We start from the raw sequence: 18,736 nt of genomic DNA, 5'->3' as shown, positions 1-18,736 counted from the left end.
TACAACATATCATTTGTACATTTTGAAAATACCCAATATGTGAAGTTAATGTACAATTGCCGAAAAAAAAGAACAACAGTGACATTTCAATCCGAAATTTCAGATTGTGTTTATTGTTTTTAGTAATTAATCTGTAAACTTCCATTTCAACAATCTCGTCACAGCTGGAAGTTCTACTTGCCCTCAGATTAAGTATGTTTAACACAGGGAATACTGGCACATATAAGTGATTCCTCAACAATGATTTTTCCTTCTAAAAATGAAAATAGAAAATGATGACAGGCTGTAATTTGTTAATATACGCCCAGTGCACTTTCCCTGTCATAATAGAGATGATTGAAATATTACAATCATTGCTCCCACAACCAAACTCAGCCCTAGCTATGTAATATACAGGCTGCCTTTCGGAAGCTGGTGGCAGCTTTTTTCTCACTCATTCACTCTGAATTCTGTATTGTGCTGCTCAAGCAACTAATGGTTATGAAATAGCTTGCAGATGTATTTCTGATTTTCCGGCAGTTTTTAGTAAACCTTTTAAACCGATGGCTCAAGCAAGCTTATGTCATGGCGCTTTGTCTTACCGCTTTTAAACCTCTACATTTTGAAACCCCTCCTTCTGAAACCACAAGGCGGTCAGGTAGCCTAGTGTTTAAAGTTTGCTTGTCACGCCTAAGACTCGGGTTCGATTCCCAACCTGGGAACAATGTGTGAAGCCCATTTCTGGTGTCCCCCGCCGTGATATTGCTGGAATATTGCTAAAAGCGGCGTAAAACCATACTCAATCACTCCTTCTGAAACCACAAGGCCTACGATGAAGAAATTTGGCATACATGATTCCAACAATGGCTTCTGTAAAATTCTGAAATGATTTTTGCATGACCACCATATTGAATTTGTCATTTTTGCAGATAAGTCATCTGTTTTTGCATATATTGTTGTGAAATTTGATGTGCTGTTAGTATGTGGCATGTGGAAAGACATGTCAGAAGTTTTGTCCTGTTTTGAATTCTGACCCTGAAATGGCCGATCATGAAATGTTCAGGTTCTTTTATTTGTGTGGAAATATTTACGCTTACATATTCTTGTTTACCATTTTATGATGAACTTGAGACCCTATTTTGTAAATATTCCAGACAAGTTGAGGTAAGCTTCAGAGCTGTGTGACTATTTTTAAAGCATTTGTTGTTAAACTTGTGTCAGGTTTGCTCAAAGAATTAACCTGATTTTTAAAAAAAGTAATTGTTTAGTACAAAGGCAATTTGAGTATGTGTTTGAAATAGTGCATGTTGAATTTTAGACCTAGTTTAGATGTTTAGTTGTTATCAGACTTTAATCAACTTATTTGCATTTGTCCATAAGTTTGATGCAGAACAACATTCCATAAGTACATCTCTACCACATTACAGATTTTTCAGGGAAAAATGTTCAAAGATTTCTTTCAGTACCCAATAATCTAGGTCAGTGAACATGCTATATAGAAGTAGACAAGAAAATACACAAAATGAGATCTGTTGTAGAATTGGACATTTCCAAGACGATATTGAAATTCCTTGTTCTCAGCCAACAAGATTGGTGTGATTGTATGAGCACAGAAGTGTCAATGTTTGCCAGTTGAGCTGTTAATTTCTGATTTTATTTCCCAACTATAATTTGTACTGATTAAGAGTCAGTCTAAATAATAAATAGGTCCAAGTTTCAGTGTCCCCTGCTCCTGAATAGGAATAGGTTTAGGAATAGGAATAAGTCCCGGGCAACCTGTTCTTGGACCCGTGAAGATCCGGGGTTGAATAGGATTTCAGCAACCCATGCTTGCTGTAAAAGGCGACTATGCATGCCATAAAAAGCGACTATGCTTGTAAGAGGCGACTAACAGGATTGGATGGTCAGGCTCGCTGACTTGGTTGATGCATGTCATCGTATCCCAATTGCGTGGTTCGATGTTCACTGAATTGTCTGGTCCAGACTCAATTATTTACAGACCGCCGTCATATAGCTGGAATATTGCTGAGTGCGGCGTTAAACAACATGAAACTGAAACAACCTGTTCTTGCAACGGATCAGGTCCAACTCCGTGACTTGGTTGCTTGTGTGTCATCACACCCCGTGGAGTTTTGCCTTTAATATCAATCACTGGATTGTCTGGTCCAGATATGATTATTTACAGGCCACTGTCATATAGCTGGAATATTGCTGAGTGTGGTGTTAAACAACGAACAAGCATATAAAAAGTATATGTAAGGCAGGTGTGGGGGTAAATTTGTTAATTGTTGGCGTTGCTTAACCCAGAACTCACCTTTCCCGTAGAGGACATTCAAAGTTGTATAGCATGTGGTGTTTGAGCAAGGCTTTGTTCAGATTTGCATTGTGTAATATAATATGAAATTTTGCTGTACATATTCAAATATATAATATTTGTTCTACGAAAGAAAATGGTTGGCTGGAAATACAGCCTGGATGAGAAAAAGGCTGTGAGTGTTTAGTCAGATATCTTGTGTGGTCGATTGTATTTGTCTGAGTGTGTTTCGTGAGTGTACCACTTGTGAATCGTTGCCTTCCTTGACTATCCAGGATTATATCTCCATTCTGTTATGCAAATATACCCTGGACTGCTTCTCCACCAGAGCTTTGTTTCTGTGACATCTCCATGTCTCCCACCATTAACTTTCATTTCTCTTTCTTGTGAGCTTGGAACCGAAGAGGTGATCAAATGACTCTGAACGAGAGTTTGGCATAGACCTACATTTAGAATTATGCTCTCAAACAAGTGAGGCCTTCCTGTGTTTTATAGAAGACGACTATTACTAATGGGGGGAGGGCAGTCGTCTAAGGCACCGCAATTCACTGTGCAGAGTTGCGTCCCTTGGGCACGCAAGAAACTTATGATTGTGGGTTTGAATCCTGGTTTGCCCTGAATATGTTTTAAGGTTTGTCAGCACCATACCAGTGCTCGTAGGTTTCACCGAACTGATATAACTGGAATGCTGTTAAAAGCGACGTTAAACCCAACTCACCCACTCACTCACTATTACTAATGGTCTTTTAGTTGAAATGGGCGGTTTGGTACCCTAGTGGTTAAAGCGTTCGCTCGTCACACCGAAGACCCGGGTTTGATTCCCTACTGTGGGTGAAGCCCATATTCTGGTGTACCCTGCTGTGATATTGCTGGAATATTGCTAAAAGAAGCGTAAAACCATACTCGCTCACATTTTTGTTGAAAAAGGTGTTATCCTCATTCTGCCAGGCTTTCCTAGGTGTCTTTAATATAGTGTGCAACATGGTGACTACGGTAATGTGATATCATGTGATATTGCCCCTTGTACTAATCATGAAATAACTGTACCGTACTCGACGTAATAAGCGCCCAGGGCGCTCTCAAAATTAGTAATAGTGGGCTCTTATTAGAATATTATTAAGATAAATTTCTGACAGCTGACAGCCTGAAATGTTTATATTTTTCCAGAATTTAATTGCCCATAATTAAGTGTGCATATAACATATGAGTGCATATTATATGCGAATAAATAAGTCTTGTGTACATTGATCAATCGGAAGGGGAGTTAATTGGGATTGTTCACTGGCCAATAAATTAGCAAATATCGCTGTGGGCGCTTATTACGTTGAATACGGTAATTTGATTGGATGGCTTTTTGTCAGTCAAACTGAACTAATGGTGGTGAATGGGCCCAGGGTATTATAGAATGGAGACTACCATACTGGGTAATGGTGGATGCTTTAGACGTTGCTGTGTCCTTTATACATCATCTGTGTAACACGATTATTGCCTGTAAGAACAAATAATCCTAGATTGATAGTGCAATTTAGTCATTACGTATCATCATGCAATATGGTTTGAATTTCTATGCAATATTGTCGAGGCTGGTCGTGCTTTATACTTTATTTCAGATCAGAGACTCATACTTTAGGGATGGGAGTTGTCATGAAATGAACATATCCACAGCAAGTAAGCATCATGCAGGATTTAGAAAGATTAGAAGTGTCTTTATTTCCCATTTATTTCCCAGAGTACTTTGGGAAAGCACATGTTGAGTGAGCCAACACATCCGTGTCTTGTCTTGACGGCTTGTCCATATTTACCTGCTATTGGGTGTATACCTCATCAAAGGCTGTTGTTCATCCTCAACTGTTGAGATATGTCAGCTTTTGCATTGTTTCTGTGAGTCAGGTTCACAAATACAGCGCGTTTATAGAGACTAAGACAGACTTTAGAAAATAACTTATTCTGTAGCCTGTATAGCAGATCAGCACACTATGATTATGTTTGAATGATTCTATAAATCTTAGCTTCTGTTATTGATTATGTTGGTTTGAACCCCAGAAAATGTTCAGATAATTGTCAATGGTCTGTTAGTACCATAGCCGTACTGGTGGGTTTCTTCACAGTGGTAGATGTCTATGACCTTTCTCACGTGACCGGTTCCCCCCGATTATGTTTCTAGGTTTGTCAGCACCATGCTCGTGGGTTTCACTGAAGTGGTAAACGTTTGAGACCTGCATCACTTCGGGCTTTCCTTACACATTAAGCTGAAATAACTGGAATTCTGTTAAAAGCGTTGTTAAACCCAACTCACTCACTCACTCTCACGTGACATTTCCTCTGACATAGATAAGAAAAGGTGTTGTCAATCTAAACTCACTCATTCAGTATCTCAAATTGTTCTGGTGAAGGTCCTGCTCTATCTGTAACATTGTTTACCATGTCAAGAATCTGTGTATATTGTTTTCTGTTTGACTACACCAATGATAGATACAGCAATTTTGTTCCTAACAAAATGTTTATGATGTAGAAACTTGCACGTTTATAGATGTTGTTTGCAGTCTAGTCTTGTGTCTCAGTTGGTGGGATGTAACATGGAGATTCTTGGTCAGCACCATTTCACTACATCACCTGGAACTTCCCACCCACTGCATGTGTTAGACCAGCTCCTTCAGATAGTTCTCACTGAAGAACCTTTCACGATCTTAAGTGGTTTACTATGTTCATGATGTTCAACTGACCAAAATGGTTATCACTCCATTTCACTATCTGGATCTATGGGTGGCCCAGTCATCTAAGGCACCGCGATTCGCTATGCAGAGTTGCGTCCCTTGGGCATGCCAGAAACCTGTGATTTTGGGTTTGAATCCCGGTTCGCCCCCGATTATGTTTCTAGGTTTGTTAGGACCATACCTGTGCTTGTGGGTTTCACCGAAGTGGTAAACGTCTGAGACCTGCATCACTTCCGACCTTCGTCCGACATTAAGCTGACAAGCCGCGATATAACTGGAAGCGGCTTTAAACCCAACTCACTCACTCATTTCACTATCTAATTTAGGGTCTACCCACCCTCAATGAATAAACAGGATCATATCTCCATTCTTTCATGTAAAGTTTCCTGGACCCACACGTCCCTATATAAGTGTAATAATCTTGGACGTGATGATAAACCCCAATTCACCTCACCTCACCATTCATAACTTCCTTGAGCCTGATTCCAATGAAATGATAATAAGAATGCTTAGAATACCTGCCCAATCCAAATTGTATTTGTGAGCAAGAGACATTCTTTGTAACAAGAATATGGATAGTGAAAATCACTTCTGAAACAAAGCTTTAGTAGTGAATGGGTCCAGGGAATGTATCATGATAGAATAGAGATAAAATACCCAGGGAAATAAAGGTATGGCCGTGTCTGGCACCAGAATCAAAGGAACTGGTAGTTTGTCATCTTGTACATGGGCGGATACAGCTTTTTTGAAAAGGAGGGGTGCACAATTAAGATATATTTATTGTCTTTGGTGGTAATTTATACAGAAATAAAGATTTTTTTCGAAATAAAAAGGGTGTGTGCGCACCCCTGCACCCCCCCCCCCCCCCCCCCCCCCCCCCTCTCTCTGTATCCGCCCATGTTGTACATGGTAGAGAAAGTGTTTGACACATAGAAAGATCTAATCTGATTTGGGTGTGAAGTTAATTGATAAATGTGGCGTTGAGTTGATGGTTCAGTGATAGTTAGTCATTAGTTGGTTTACACTAACTTGTAACTGCTCTCTGCTTCATATATCGAGATATTCCGTTTCACTCACATTTATTAATCCGAACACAACTGCCTAGATTTTCCCTGAATCTGATAGCTTCCATAATATTCTGGATTTTTAACACTGAAAATAGAATGTGCAACTTATGCCAAATATTGCATCAAAAAGTAGATGTTGAGTACTTTTTCCAAAAGTAGTAGTAGTATTTTTAGATTTTTTTTATATATTTAAATTTAAATATTTTGTGACTATTGTTTTCAGAAATGCATTCTTAGTGGTTTGGATGGTTGGATATATGAGAGAAAGAAGCATAATATATTTTCAAAGTGAAGTCATGGTTATTTTTTTGTAAATGATTATTAATTTTATGCCATTGTTACAGTGTTATTACCTCTTAAAAGAGGTTTCAAAGTGTGTACAGTGTGGCGTTTTTAGTGTATATTTACCCTTTGTTCTCAGTAACACTTCAAATGTCTCAGACCATGAAATGTTGAACATAATATTTACATGTATATTTTGAAGTCATGGGATGGGACATATTTGTTATCGCAGCATCCACATTTTGTATTAATAAAGATTTTCTACAATGTTTTTGTGGGGTTATTTGTTGCACATGCCCATGTTCACTAAATCAGTGAAGGCAAATACATGGCATCAACCAGCTGCTGAGAATGAATGTTACCGTATTCGACGTAATAAGCGCCCTGCTCTAATAAGCGCCCACGGCGATATTTGCTAATATATTGGCTAGTGAACAATACCAATTAGCACCCCTTCCGATTGATCAATGTACACAACACTTATTTATTCGCGTATAATACGTACTATGTTATATGCACCCTTAATTATGGGCATTTAAATTCTGGAAAAATGTATCTCTCGTATATAAACATTTCAGGCTGTCAGCATAAACCACGAAATTTATCATTCAACTCTGTCTTTTTCACCAAAATAATATTCTTTCTTTTTTCCAACATTTTTATTGTTCCCAGAGTTGTAGAATAATACCGTATTCCTTCAAAGACATATTTCGGATTGCATAGAATGGCACAATACACTCTTTATAAAATTAAAGGGTTGGAAACAAACAATGTCCTATTTCAAACAGAAAACGGCTGCAACACACAATCAGACTCAAACATATCATGTATCAACAGAGAGCTATGAATCAAATGTTGAGAATAAAGGTGACCATTTTCTGTTAAAGTTACTTTTGTCATCCTTTTTTATAGCACCAAAATAATATTCTAATAAGAGCCCCCTATTTCTAATTTTGAGAGCGCCCTGGCCGCTTATTACGTCGAATACGGTATCCCTTTTGGGGACAGGGCCAATTTAGGAACTTGAATTTACTTGCACAGAATGCATGTAGACATGTAAACCCCATGCAGTAGCGTCAAACAAAACCAGGCTGCACCTTGGTCCCAGAATTATCAACAGATCTATCATTAGATCTACCAAATATTTGACAATCTAAACATGTCTGGTCGACTGGCACATGTAGTGAAAAAACCCATCACCACTCGCTGAGGAGCTTGGTTTTGTCATGGTCAAAGGGAGACAATTCAGCTCATTTTTTTTTCCAATTGGTAAAATTTGTGGTCAAAGGGAAGTAATTCAGCTTAGTAGACTGTGCTCCTGTTTGTCTAAAAGCGCTAAACTTGCAGCGCGTACCAACAGTGGAACCAGTTTACTTCAAACGGAGTTACGTCCCTTGTACAAGCTCCCTTCAGGGTTGAGATGTAAACTTCAGACACTGCGTTGTAACTAATCAAAGGGGAGTAACTGTGAAAATAATCTGCGCATGTCCAAACTAAATTATGACGTCATTAGACCTTCAAGCTCCTTCCCAGCGCGTGACACCTTCGTTACACTCTCCGGGAACGTACTATCGCTGTGAGGAGCTTGTTAGACCTTTAGCAAGGGAGATAACCATACATGTCTAAGCTCTTCGTCAGTGCGTGTATGGAGCTCATATACAAGGGACTTTACCCTTACTTATTATTAACATATCATAACACGATTATTTCCCTTAGACCATTAACATTGACGGCGCTACACGGCTTGCCGCCTTCACAACACACCGCACTGGCGGTAATCTTTCAACGACGTTTATATATCTTGATTCATTGTTCGTTATTCATGTACATCTATATTGCGATCGCACACGACATTTTATGTAACAGAACAGACCTACCCGAAATATCCTATTGTCCTCGCCACTTGAAATAGAATCACGAAATATTTGCATGTGTGCTGATACGTATTTCCCGTTTTTATAATGAAAACAAGCCATTCCGCCGACAACGAATATTACTTACAGTGATGAAAAAAATGCAAAGAGCCCTTTTCAAGAAAGAAATCCGGTTTCATATATAGCGATAAACATCATCATTGAGTTTTGATCACATGGTTGCAATCCCGGTAATAATCAACAGCAAGGTGACTGCGATCGATTATATTTACCTGACCAGGGTCAATAGCTCTTTAAATACTACATCTGCACAAACATTTCTTTCAGTCCGTGCTGGTAATGTACGTACGCTGCTAAACATAGTCCTCATTCGGGTTTTATGCACATGTCGATAAAAAAGAAACCTTCAGCCTAAAGTCATATTGTATTTAAAAACACATTCTTGCCTTAGACCCATTCTTACTCATAATACAATACACAGGTTCGAATCAATTCTAAAATCACTTCAATTTTACACATATGAATCCTCTGATATACAGACCCCGGAAAAATGGAACCGGAAACTGTATTGTAGAACAACGAACGACTGAAAAACCTGCACAGATTTAGAACTGGATAGTTCTTAAAATGTTTTTTTATTCATTAAATTAGGATGACAGATGGACCTGATTGAAATTTTACAACAAAGAAATGCACATTATGTTTTCCTTGGTGAAGCATGTTTCATATTTTAAACGCATTCGTATAACAAATTACAACACTATTTACATGGATATAACATCAAATGTTTGTTTTCAATTTTCACAGCTGACCGAAAACAGGATAAATATACAGTCAACGTGGTAGAAAATACACCTCTCATATGACACACAGATCCCAGAACTAGTTAATACTGTAAGCATGGATTAAACTGAGGATTCTACAAAAAATGAATCAGAATGTCTCTAATCTTCTTGAAATAAGACAGCCGATCGAAGCACCACTGGTTTTATTTTAAATAATGTATGTATTTGGCTACTTTCGTATGTATGTATGTATGTATGTATGTATGTATGTATGTGTGTGTGTGTGCGTGCGTGCGTGCGTGCGTGCGTGCGTGCGTACGTATGAGTGTGTGCGTGTACGTATGAATGTGCGTGCGTGCGTGCGTACGTATGAGTGTGTGCTTGCGTGCGTATGAATGTGTGTGCGTGCGTGCGTGCGTATGAGTGTGTGTGCGTGAGTGCGTGCGTATGAGTGTGTGTGCGTGCGTGCGTACGTATGAGTGTGTGTGCGTGCGTGTGTGCGTATGAGTGTGTGCGTGCGTGCGTACGTATGAGTGTGCGTGCGTGCGTGCGTGCGTATGAGTGTGTGTGCGTGCGTGCGTATGAGTGTGTGTGCGTGAGTGCGTGCGTATGAGTGTGTGTGCGTGCGTGCGTGCGTACGTATGAGTGTGTGTGCGTGCGTGTGTGCGTACGTACGGACGGATGTATGGGGGTATAAAATGACAAAATATACGTCCCAGATGGAATAACTGCAAATGCTACCAAATTGGCTCATTGCAAGTGAACCAGGTGTATATTGTTGATGTCGGGAAACCTGAACAGGCTGGGTTGGTGGGAGTCAAACCATTTGTGGTATAAAGTAACTTTAACTCTCTTATCGCTGAGAGAATCACCAAAGGTAGTACTCAGGAGGCTTTCAAATGTGGTGGTCACTTATGTCTACTTTTACGACCAGGTTGCATCCACTCAAACCGTCGCAATTAACAGAGAGGCCAATCTGTGTGATTGCCATTGTCGCAGGTTTTCATGCCATGTACTTTCTCAAACATCAACACATTTCTAAATATTATAATTCAAAAACATTTACGTAACAAATATTAAAGGAATAAACAATGTTTTAAATCATAAAGAAATACACGGAAAGACATTGATAATGACGAGTTGTTCCTTGCAAGAAGTCTAAGGCGCCGCGATTCGCTGTGCAGAGTTGCGTCCCTTGGGCACGCCAGAAACCTATGATTGTGGGTTCGAATCCCAGTTCGCCCAAATTATGTTTCTAGGTTTGTCAGCACCATACCCGTGCTCGTGGGTTTCACCGAAGTGGTAAAGGTCTGAGATCTGCATCACTTAGGGCTTTCCTCCCACATTAAGCTGACACGCCGTGATATAACTGGAATAATGTTAAAAGCGGCGTTAAACCCAACTTACTCACTCCTTGCAAGAAGAAACAGAACCATCATTTCTTTTACTAAAACGAGGAGCGTAATGGAGAAAACCATAATGAAGGCTCATTGATTTAAGTTTGTTGTTTAACGCCGCACTCAGCAATATTCCAACTATATGACGGCGATCTGTAAATAATCTAGTCTGGGCCAGATAATACAGTGATTGACATCATGAGCATCGATCCATGCAATTGGGATCGATGACATGAATAAACCAAGTCAGCGAGCCTGAACACCCGATCCCGTTAGTCGCCTCTAGCAACAAGCATATAGTGGCCTTTTACGGAAAGTGTGGGTTGCTGAAGACCTATACTACCCCGGATCTTCACGGGTCCTCAAATTCATGTACCGAGGGAAAGCTAACAATGCACCGTTAAATTGCAACTTCATTTCAACGTTAAATATTCACTTGAATGATGATGTTCTTGCAAATGGTACTACTATAGCTGAAGGGCTGGGACGGGTAACTCGGGTACCCGGGTCGGATGGGTACTGAGTAGGACCCGGGTACCCACAGAACTACCCGGAACCGTGGTTAGTCACGTGATACTAGTATATTGTTTAATGACAAAAAATATGCACCCATTCCATCTGACTTTTCATATGGTTGAATAAAGATATAATTTAAGTCAACTTCAGTGTGTGCATGACCAGATTGTGTCTAAATACGTTTTGCCAGGGTTATGGTTAAAAAAATAAATCCCAATTGGACATTTTGTACCTATCTCTTGAGGCATACAGTGGGTACCCGGGTAAGGTCGGGTAGTAGGGGGTTTGGTACCCGGGTAGTAAATGTGGACTCGCCCCAGCCCTATATAGCTGTGATCTCAGAAATGTTTCTTTAAAAATAACTTGATATGTCGGATGTGTTTGGTTGGTTGTCAGACGGATAGGTCCTTATAATATGACCCACGCTTACAATCTCATTAAAATCAGATCTGCGTCATGCTGAGAGGTATCGTATCGGCGCGTAAAAGAAATGATTTCAATGAGATTGAACGAGACCAAATAATATTCACGGTTTAGTCTCAGTTATGTCCCCTGATGCGTCAAGGGAGATTACTCTAACCAAGGTGCGCGATCTTGAAATCGTCTGCTCGACAATAGAAGGGAAAGTGCAAACGAGTGCTCAACTTTTCATAAATATTTCGCCGAAGAATGACGCATATATATCAAACTCTACTAGTTTTCATTGCGATTCCTGCACTGAGGGATGACCGTCCGAACTGACGGACGCAAAGTTGCTGCGAACGAAACCCACGCCACGTTCCTTGGGTCCTTATTACGAGAATGCAAACTGTAATCAAATGGCTTAAATTTCTACAATATGGCGTCCAAACCTAAACAGCCGAAATATAGTAAGTGTCCCCTTATTTTAGTCAGAACTAGTCAACTTGTACACACGAAGTCTCATCGTCGTAGCCTAACCGAATATGTTGCTAATAGTGTTGAACGTGCATTAGGCTCGCCTACAGTTTAGCTGACTGTACACAAGAAAATCACAGTCGCACTCACGAGACGTTCATCAAACGTTACAAACAGGGGTTAGTAATAAGTCGGTATTAGAATTTAGACACCGCATGACCCCAGATGATGGTTAAAATGATGATCTTTGAACGGAAAGAGACTATTAAAAACCGGAAAATATAATAATCATAACAGCTATCATAATCAAAATATCTTGCCAAATTGTTTATGAGTAAGCCAGTTAATTAAGCTTGTGAGCCCAGACTGAATATTAGGAGATTATGAGACCTCATTATTAACATGTTCAACAGACACACATGGAAACAACAGACCTTAAGGAATTAGGCTGTTCTAGTTTAGATAACATATTTTGTATTTATGCTTAATGAAAGAACTGTTAATTTTGAATTTATTGATATGATTGATTGAGTTTTCAATGCAGAAATTATGAAAAAATCTATCTGAAACGCTTTCATATAATTTTGAATCTGTATCAACATATCAAATGTATTCAGTGTTCGAAATAAGCGCCTGTGGCGGGTAGATCTTGTCGGGCCGTAGTTTCAAATTTGTATGGGTCCTTATTGCCTTCAGTAAATTTACATGCCTTGTTTTGTGTCACAGATTTGTACATGAGGGCCTGTAGAGTTTGGTCAGGGGCTGCAGCTTCTAAAGTATTTGTGTCCTCATGGCAGCTAGATATCTTTTTTCTTTCAAACACGGTGTTTATTATTCTTTGATCTGTGATCTGTTTAATGGTATTATGTATCAATCAAATTGATTATTTATTGGGTCAACCAATGCCTAAATGTTCTTACCCATGTAAACATATGGTTATATCAGTCATCAGTGTATGCTTGAACCAATATTTTGACAAAGTCACAACTATTTTTTCACAGGTGTGCCAAATTTCATGCATGGATCTCCTCATCATGATAATCATTAATGCTTGTATTTTTTGCCACAAAAATGAGCTTGAATATTGAGTGGTGTTATGCTTCACTGGAACAAAAGAAATATAAGCTCTTGGGTTAGAATTATAATTGACAGTAATTTTCAAGGTTTAACTTTGATATTGTTGCAATGGTATGGTGTAATAACAGATTTTGGACTTCTTGAGACACCAGACACCACAGATCTATCAAGCTCTAGTTATGTACCAAGCTCGAAAAGTGACGTTCACCAACAAGCTCATGTGCCTACAGCCTGTTGTGACAGCACCTCATCCAGGAGGTATAGTGACCAAGACATCACTTTTTATGAAAACAAATTGTTATTGTTATATGAAATTGCATCTAAAACTTGGACCTGTCCACTACTCTTTCATGAGATTCCTGATAGAAATGTTCAGGACACAAGTTAAAATTTTAGTTGAGTAAGTAAGCATTGATTTTTTTTGGACTTCAGATTACTGAAATGTTTGTTTGCTGCACTTGCAGTGATAAGACATTCAAAACAATTATCCATAATTATGGCAAAATTGTCTAAAAAGGAAAAGATTTTTCTGACCTTATTTCACATAACCCTAGCTGCTCTAAATAAATCATATCTTAGACCAAAGAAGTAGAACATCTGTCATTGCATGTTAAGTAGTTTCAATTCGAATGGTCTTTTCTATGTAGTTCCTCTGTGTCGAAGTACCCTCAAGAATCCTCTTCCTTTGCCACTCCGGCCATCCCACATCGCCGCTCGCTGTTCAAGACACCTGCCTCAAGAACACCATTCATCACACCGAGAGGCCCATCCTCTAACATGCGCACCCCAGGGTCAAGGAGAACTCCATACAACACCGGAGGGTCCACCACTACACCGGCTGACCATAACTCATCAGTCATTGTTGGTAAGATACTGAAAATCTTGAAATTAATTCTTACCAAATTAATCTGAGTGCTGTCCCCTGTCCTAAAATGTGTCATGTAGTTATTGCAAGTATCCCAATGCCTTTGAATTTGAAAAACACTATCTCCTTAATCAGCAATCAACAACACCAAGGCTGTTGTTAATTTAGAATACCAGTATATGTGTGGGGAATCATTACCATTGACTGAATATTAGAATTTCCTTTTCTCACAAACTAAACTCCTCCTCCTTGACAAATGATGTAACTCTGCCAAATCTGGCATATTCAGATAACATTGGTCAGGTCAGTCAATGAAAAATGTAATGGTTCCAAGTTATATTACACATTATTTTGAACATGAACATGGACAGGTGATTTTATATATTAGCTAGGCATCACCAAATTTACTGTTACTGTACTGGACATTTTCACTATGTGGATGAGCAGTTTTGTGCCTTTTAATTATAACATTATTTGACAAGGCTACAAAAACGAAGACACCATCAGACATGTTTGGCAAGTGTCATAACTGCTTAGTCGACATATATTATGGTGTTTCAGCCATTGTTGAGGGACGTGGTCTGGCTCGTGGAGAGATTGGCATGACAAGTTTGGATCTGAAGTCACCTGTTCTGAATCTCTCCCAGTTCTCTGATACACAGACGTATGTGAAGACCATGACAAAGCTGGAGATTCTTCAGCCAATAGAGGTGAGAACTGCATGTATCTGATCAACTAGCACTCTCTATCAACTATCACATGAATCAACAATAACAGTTGATGCCCAATGTCTGTCAGTGTATGATTTTGAAAAATGAAAGTAGATACTGTCATTCAAATAAATCCAAAAGTTCAAATAAGAGAAGTAAATCAGAAATTGGTAAAAGATCTATTTAAGTAGTGAAAAAAACAACAATAAGGAATTGTTAAATCATTTACTTAGAGTGCTTTCCTGGTACATATTTATTTTTTTCTGAAGTGCAGCGTTAGAAACTAATTATTTTAGTCCACAAGTCCATATAATGATAACATATAGCAAAATCCATAAGAATGGAAAATTTCTACTTGTCCTTATGATTCCTTAACTATTGGGCAGTTTGGCAAGGACTACAGGACCAGTGCCAATTTCTGGTCAGAGATGACTCCCTTTAAAATGTAAATTGTTTTGAGTGACTATGTTTTAACAAGTATATTACAGTATTTCAGATTCATGTGGGAGGGAAGTCAATATTGATGCAGGACAAAGATGGTGTGATATTGGTGAAACATGCAATCATGGGTATGGTGCTAACAAACCAAGGATCATAATCATGGCCATGACGGCTTATCTGAAATTCGAACCCAATACCTATGATTTTGCAATTGTTTTTGGACATTTTGTTCAGATTATCATGCCCAACACGGCCTGCGAGACTGGCAACATGACCAAACTTTACACCCTCATCAACGATCACTTCCAAAACTCTACAGTATCAACTGTGCAGAGAAAATACTTTAATGAAACAAAAGGTATGTTAGTTGGCTAACTAGTGTTTGTTTCAATAGTCCTTACAAGTGACCACTCATATCGTTCATTGAGATACATTTAATTTCTCACATTGTATGATATGTATTGTATTACATGGACTTTAGGTTGGCAGCAGGATATGTAACAGATATCATGGCAATGTAAATTATATCCTTGAACTAGAATTTTGAATATATGTTGTGTTTCATACTAGTACTAACTGATAGAGAGGGAGTTATTATTGTAAGAGAAAAACAGGAAAATGGAGACTGGCAACTTTTGAGCTGGACTGGTGGTGATTTTGTGACCAGTTTTCACCCCTGATAGAGACATGATATAAGCTTGTGAATATTATTTTACACCACAGTCAGTGATATTCCAGCTGTATCATGCAAGCTGTTAATTGAGTTAGGGACAGTCAAACAAGTAGTTGATACCATTGTCAACATTGGGTAGCCACTTGATCCTCGTTCTATTGAGTTCTTTTGACCAGCATTGACAAGCATAGGGGTACTCAGGACATTCTTCTCTGGAGTAATCTGACTTTAACTAAACAGATGCCCCGAGCTCACGTTGTTGGGATAGGGACCATTCAAACATAATGTATTGACTTGTTTGTGCCCAACCTACAATTTAAGATTTGAGTTAAATAGGTAGGTCTTTTTTTTTTTCATCCTTGTCATTCTAAGATGAAGTGAATATTTACTGTAAATTTAACAAGAAATAAGACAAGTAAATTGTATTGAGCTGAGCTGGTTTTGGGGTATAATGAGCAATCAAGCTGTAGATTTCAATCATGCATAATAAAACTGCACTGGTTGAGGATGTTTTGTGGTAGTCATGCTTGCTGATATGTTGACAGTATGGGTTATCTCCCTTCCAGGCCTGCAGCAGATCCGCTACCTTGTCGTGCCAGACCTGAAGACTGTAGAAATAGAGGTGGCATCCAAGTACGTGAAACATTTGCTCTGGGTAATAAATATGTTAGGAAGGAAATGAAGGATTTTGTTCTTTATATTTTATTATATTGCTCTTTGAAATGAGCAAAAGCTTAAAATAGGGTTGTTTTAATGAATTCAAACATTGTAATAGGAAAAGAAGAAAAACAGAGACATTGTTTCAGATTGGTTCATTTTCTACTTCTAGGACACTGACTGATTTTTTTCTGAGATGTCCCACAGATCTTCTTCAAATTTGATAATGATATAGAAAAGAGACTTACATTATCATGATTGTTAAAACACTTGTGTTGGTGCAGACATTTAATTCCACTGTTATGTATTTATGTTGTGTGTTCAAGCCTTTGAATATTGCTTCCCTTTACCGAAAACAAGTAAAACTACCGGTATATCATCCATACTGATGCCCTACTGCACACCACTAGGTACTACTGTCTGGCAACCACAGCAGCGCTGCTCAAGTACACAGAGTTCATACAGAACATCATGTATGCTCCAGCCTCCGTCAAGGTGATCTTCAAGGGCAGTGAACAGACCACAATGATAGGTGAGATATACACAACTAGATATTGATATCAGGACATATGAAAATATGATTTTTTCAATAACCATATGCTAAATAGACATATTGCAAAAAAAAAAATCCACATCTTACAAGAGGAAGTGTTATATGTCTGACATTATGTATGGAAATTTAAACTTTTGGTTTGTGTATATAGTTATCATTCTTCTTGGATATGGTTATTCTTTATTCATATCACACTGTAGGCCGACAACCCATTGTACATTTGGGTAGTCAGGTCCACAACTGACATTAAAGAACTTCTAACATTCATTGCATTGAACATATATAATGAGAGGTTTTTCATGGTTGCAGCATGGCATGATGACTATTTATTTAATGTAGGATGGACATAATATTTTCCTGGAATATATTTATGTCTAAGATTATTATATGTTTTACAAATTAACAGAAAGTGGTATTCATTTTCGATAAGACCAATGTTACAGAGGTTACAAAATCTTTGATCTCTTGGGACATTATGATATCTACCCATTTCAATATGATCATTCTTCTTGTGTGACACATATTCGAGCAGTGACATGTATACTGCAGATGCATCAACTGCAAAGAACTTGGAGTTGCTTCAGAACAGACGAGATCCAAAGAGTGAGCATACACTGTATGGCGTCCTGAATCACACCAAGACGCATGGTGGGGCCAGGATGCTCCGCTCCAACATATTGCAGCCCCCATCAGGTTCACATCTCTATCCTAATCTGTCAATATTAAATACTGGGATCTAACTCCAACATAATGTAGTATTCCCTCAGTTTCACATCGCTATCATTATCTGATAATGTTACCGGTAATAGCTTGTCCTTTCTCTGCTCTAACATACTGTTGTCTCTCTTAGGTTCACATCTATATCATGACTTGTCAACATTAATTAGATTGTTTGTTATCAGTAGGGAGTTAAAGGTTTAATGTTGCATCTGCAGAATTTCAGCTGCATATAAAAGAAATCAAGTCTAGTCTGTGGATAAATAAAGTTGTTATGATAATTGTCTTTGCTCTAAAAAGGGTTTCCATAACAGAATATGTTTACAATGCCGACTCTTTAAGCTACACATAGTAGACCTACATTTACTTGACTTGGCTGGTATCTGGACTGCTTTTGTACAGTTGTAGATTCAGTAATGCATTGAGTTTGACTGCTGTATTACTTACATTAACACTGGTAGCACATGCAGCTAATTGGTCACTGTTGAAAATTGTTCAGATAGCCCCACATATACAACTTATAAGGATTTTTTGTTGTATTCTGATTGAAATTTACCACTTTCTGTGTACATGATACCAAATCGATGAAATAATGAACTGTCACGTTTGTTATCATGTGTTTAACACCAGCCATGCTAATATGTCACATAAGATAATATGTTCTCAAATTAGGCTTAAACAAAACATTGTCATATGATGGCACATATGGAAATATCTTCATTCTATTGTAAGGCAAAAAAAATTAACATTCTGGACCCCCAAGTAATATATCTTTTCCCATTTCAAAACTGTCTTAAAAAGTCTTTTCCAGATATGAAAACATTTCTTTTCTGTTGTAGATTTTGAAACAATATGCACCAGACAGGACATCGTGGCGGAGCTGACTGAAAAGGAGGAGATATTTCTGAACCTGCAGTCTGTGGTCAGTCGCTTCCTGGACATAGATCACCTCATCTCCCTGTGTGTCCAGCTGCCCAAACAGGAGACGCTCAAGACTGCCGAGTCGAAGATCACCAACATCATTCACCTCAAACACACACTGGAGCTGGTGTCTCATCTCACTGAGTTCCTCAAGGACTGTGAAAATGACTTACTTAAAGCATACTGCAAGGTAAATATTTTATGAAACAATAATAGTAATATTTCATTCCTGATTTTTATGATAATATTTAAAAATAAATAAATATACAATATGTTTGATGTAGTAAGCGAGACAGTATGTTTGTTTCCATTAACTGA

General features: G+C 38.5%; 1 protein-coding gene across 2 annotated transcripts in view; it reads left to right on the top strand.

Annotated features, from left to right (window-relative positions):
* The first annotated feature begins 11,507 nt into the window (after positions 1 to 11,507).
* Positions 11,508 to 18,736, top strand: part of LOC124149208 (mutS protein homolog 4-like) — a 36,450-nt gene continuing 29,221 nt past the window's right edge. The window contains exons 1-9 of one of the 2 annotated variants that reach the window (XM_046520642.2): positions 11,508 to 11,797; positions 13,010 to 13,139; positions 13,529 to 13,746; positions 14,308 to 14,456; positions 15,132 to 15,255; positions 16,137 to 16,203; positions 16,638 to 16,759; positions 17,330 to 17,473; positions 18,337 to 18,608. In XM_046520642.2, coding sequence (XP_046376598.2) covers positions 11,767 to 11,797; positions 13,010 to 13,139; positions 13,529 to 13,746; positions 14,308 to 14,456; positions 15,132 to 15,255; positions 16,137 to 16,203; positions 16,638 to 16,759; positions 17,330 to 17,473; positions 18,337 to 18,608 — 1,257 coding nt within the window. In that variant the 5' untranslated portion in view covers positions 11,508 to 11,766. The remainder of the gene's footprint in view (positions 11,798 to 13,009; positions 13,140 to 13,528; positions 13,747 to 14,307; positions 14,457 to 15,131; positions 15,256 to 16,136; positions 16,204 to 16,637; positions 16,760 to 17,329; positions 17,474 to 18,336; positions 18,609 to 18,736) is intronic. The other variant, XM_046520643.2, reaches the window with a different exon arrangement.

This window comes from Haliotis rufescens, unplaced genomic scaffold (assembly GCF_023055435.1).
Source record: "Haliotis rufescens isolate VD_foot unplaced genomic scaffold, xgHalRufe1.0.p SCAF_4, whole genome shotgun sequence".
In the NCBI taxonomy this organism is placed as follows: domain Eukaryota; kingdom Metazoa; phylum Mollusca; class Gastropoda; order Lepetellida; family Haliotidae; genus Haliotis; species Haliotis rufescens.
Note: the sequence above shows the minus strand (reverse complement) of the source record. Positions and strands in the feature narration are given on the sequence as shown.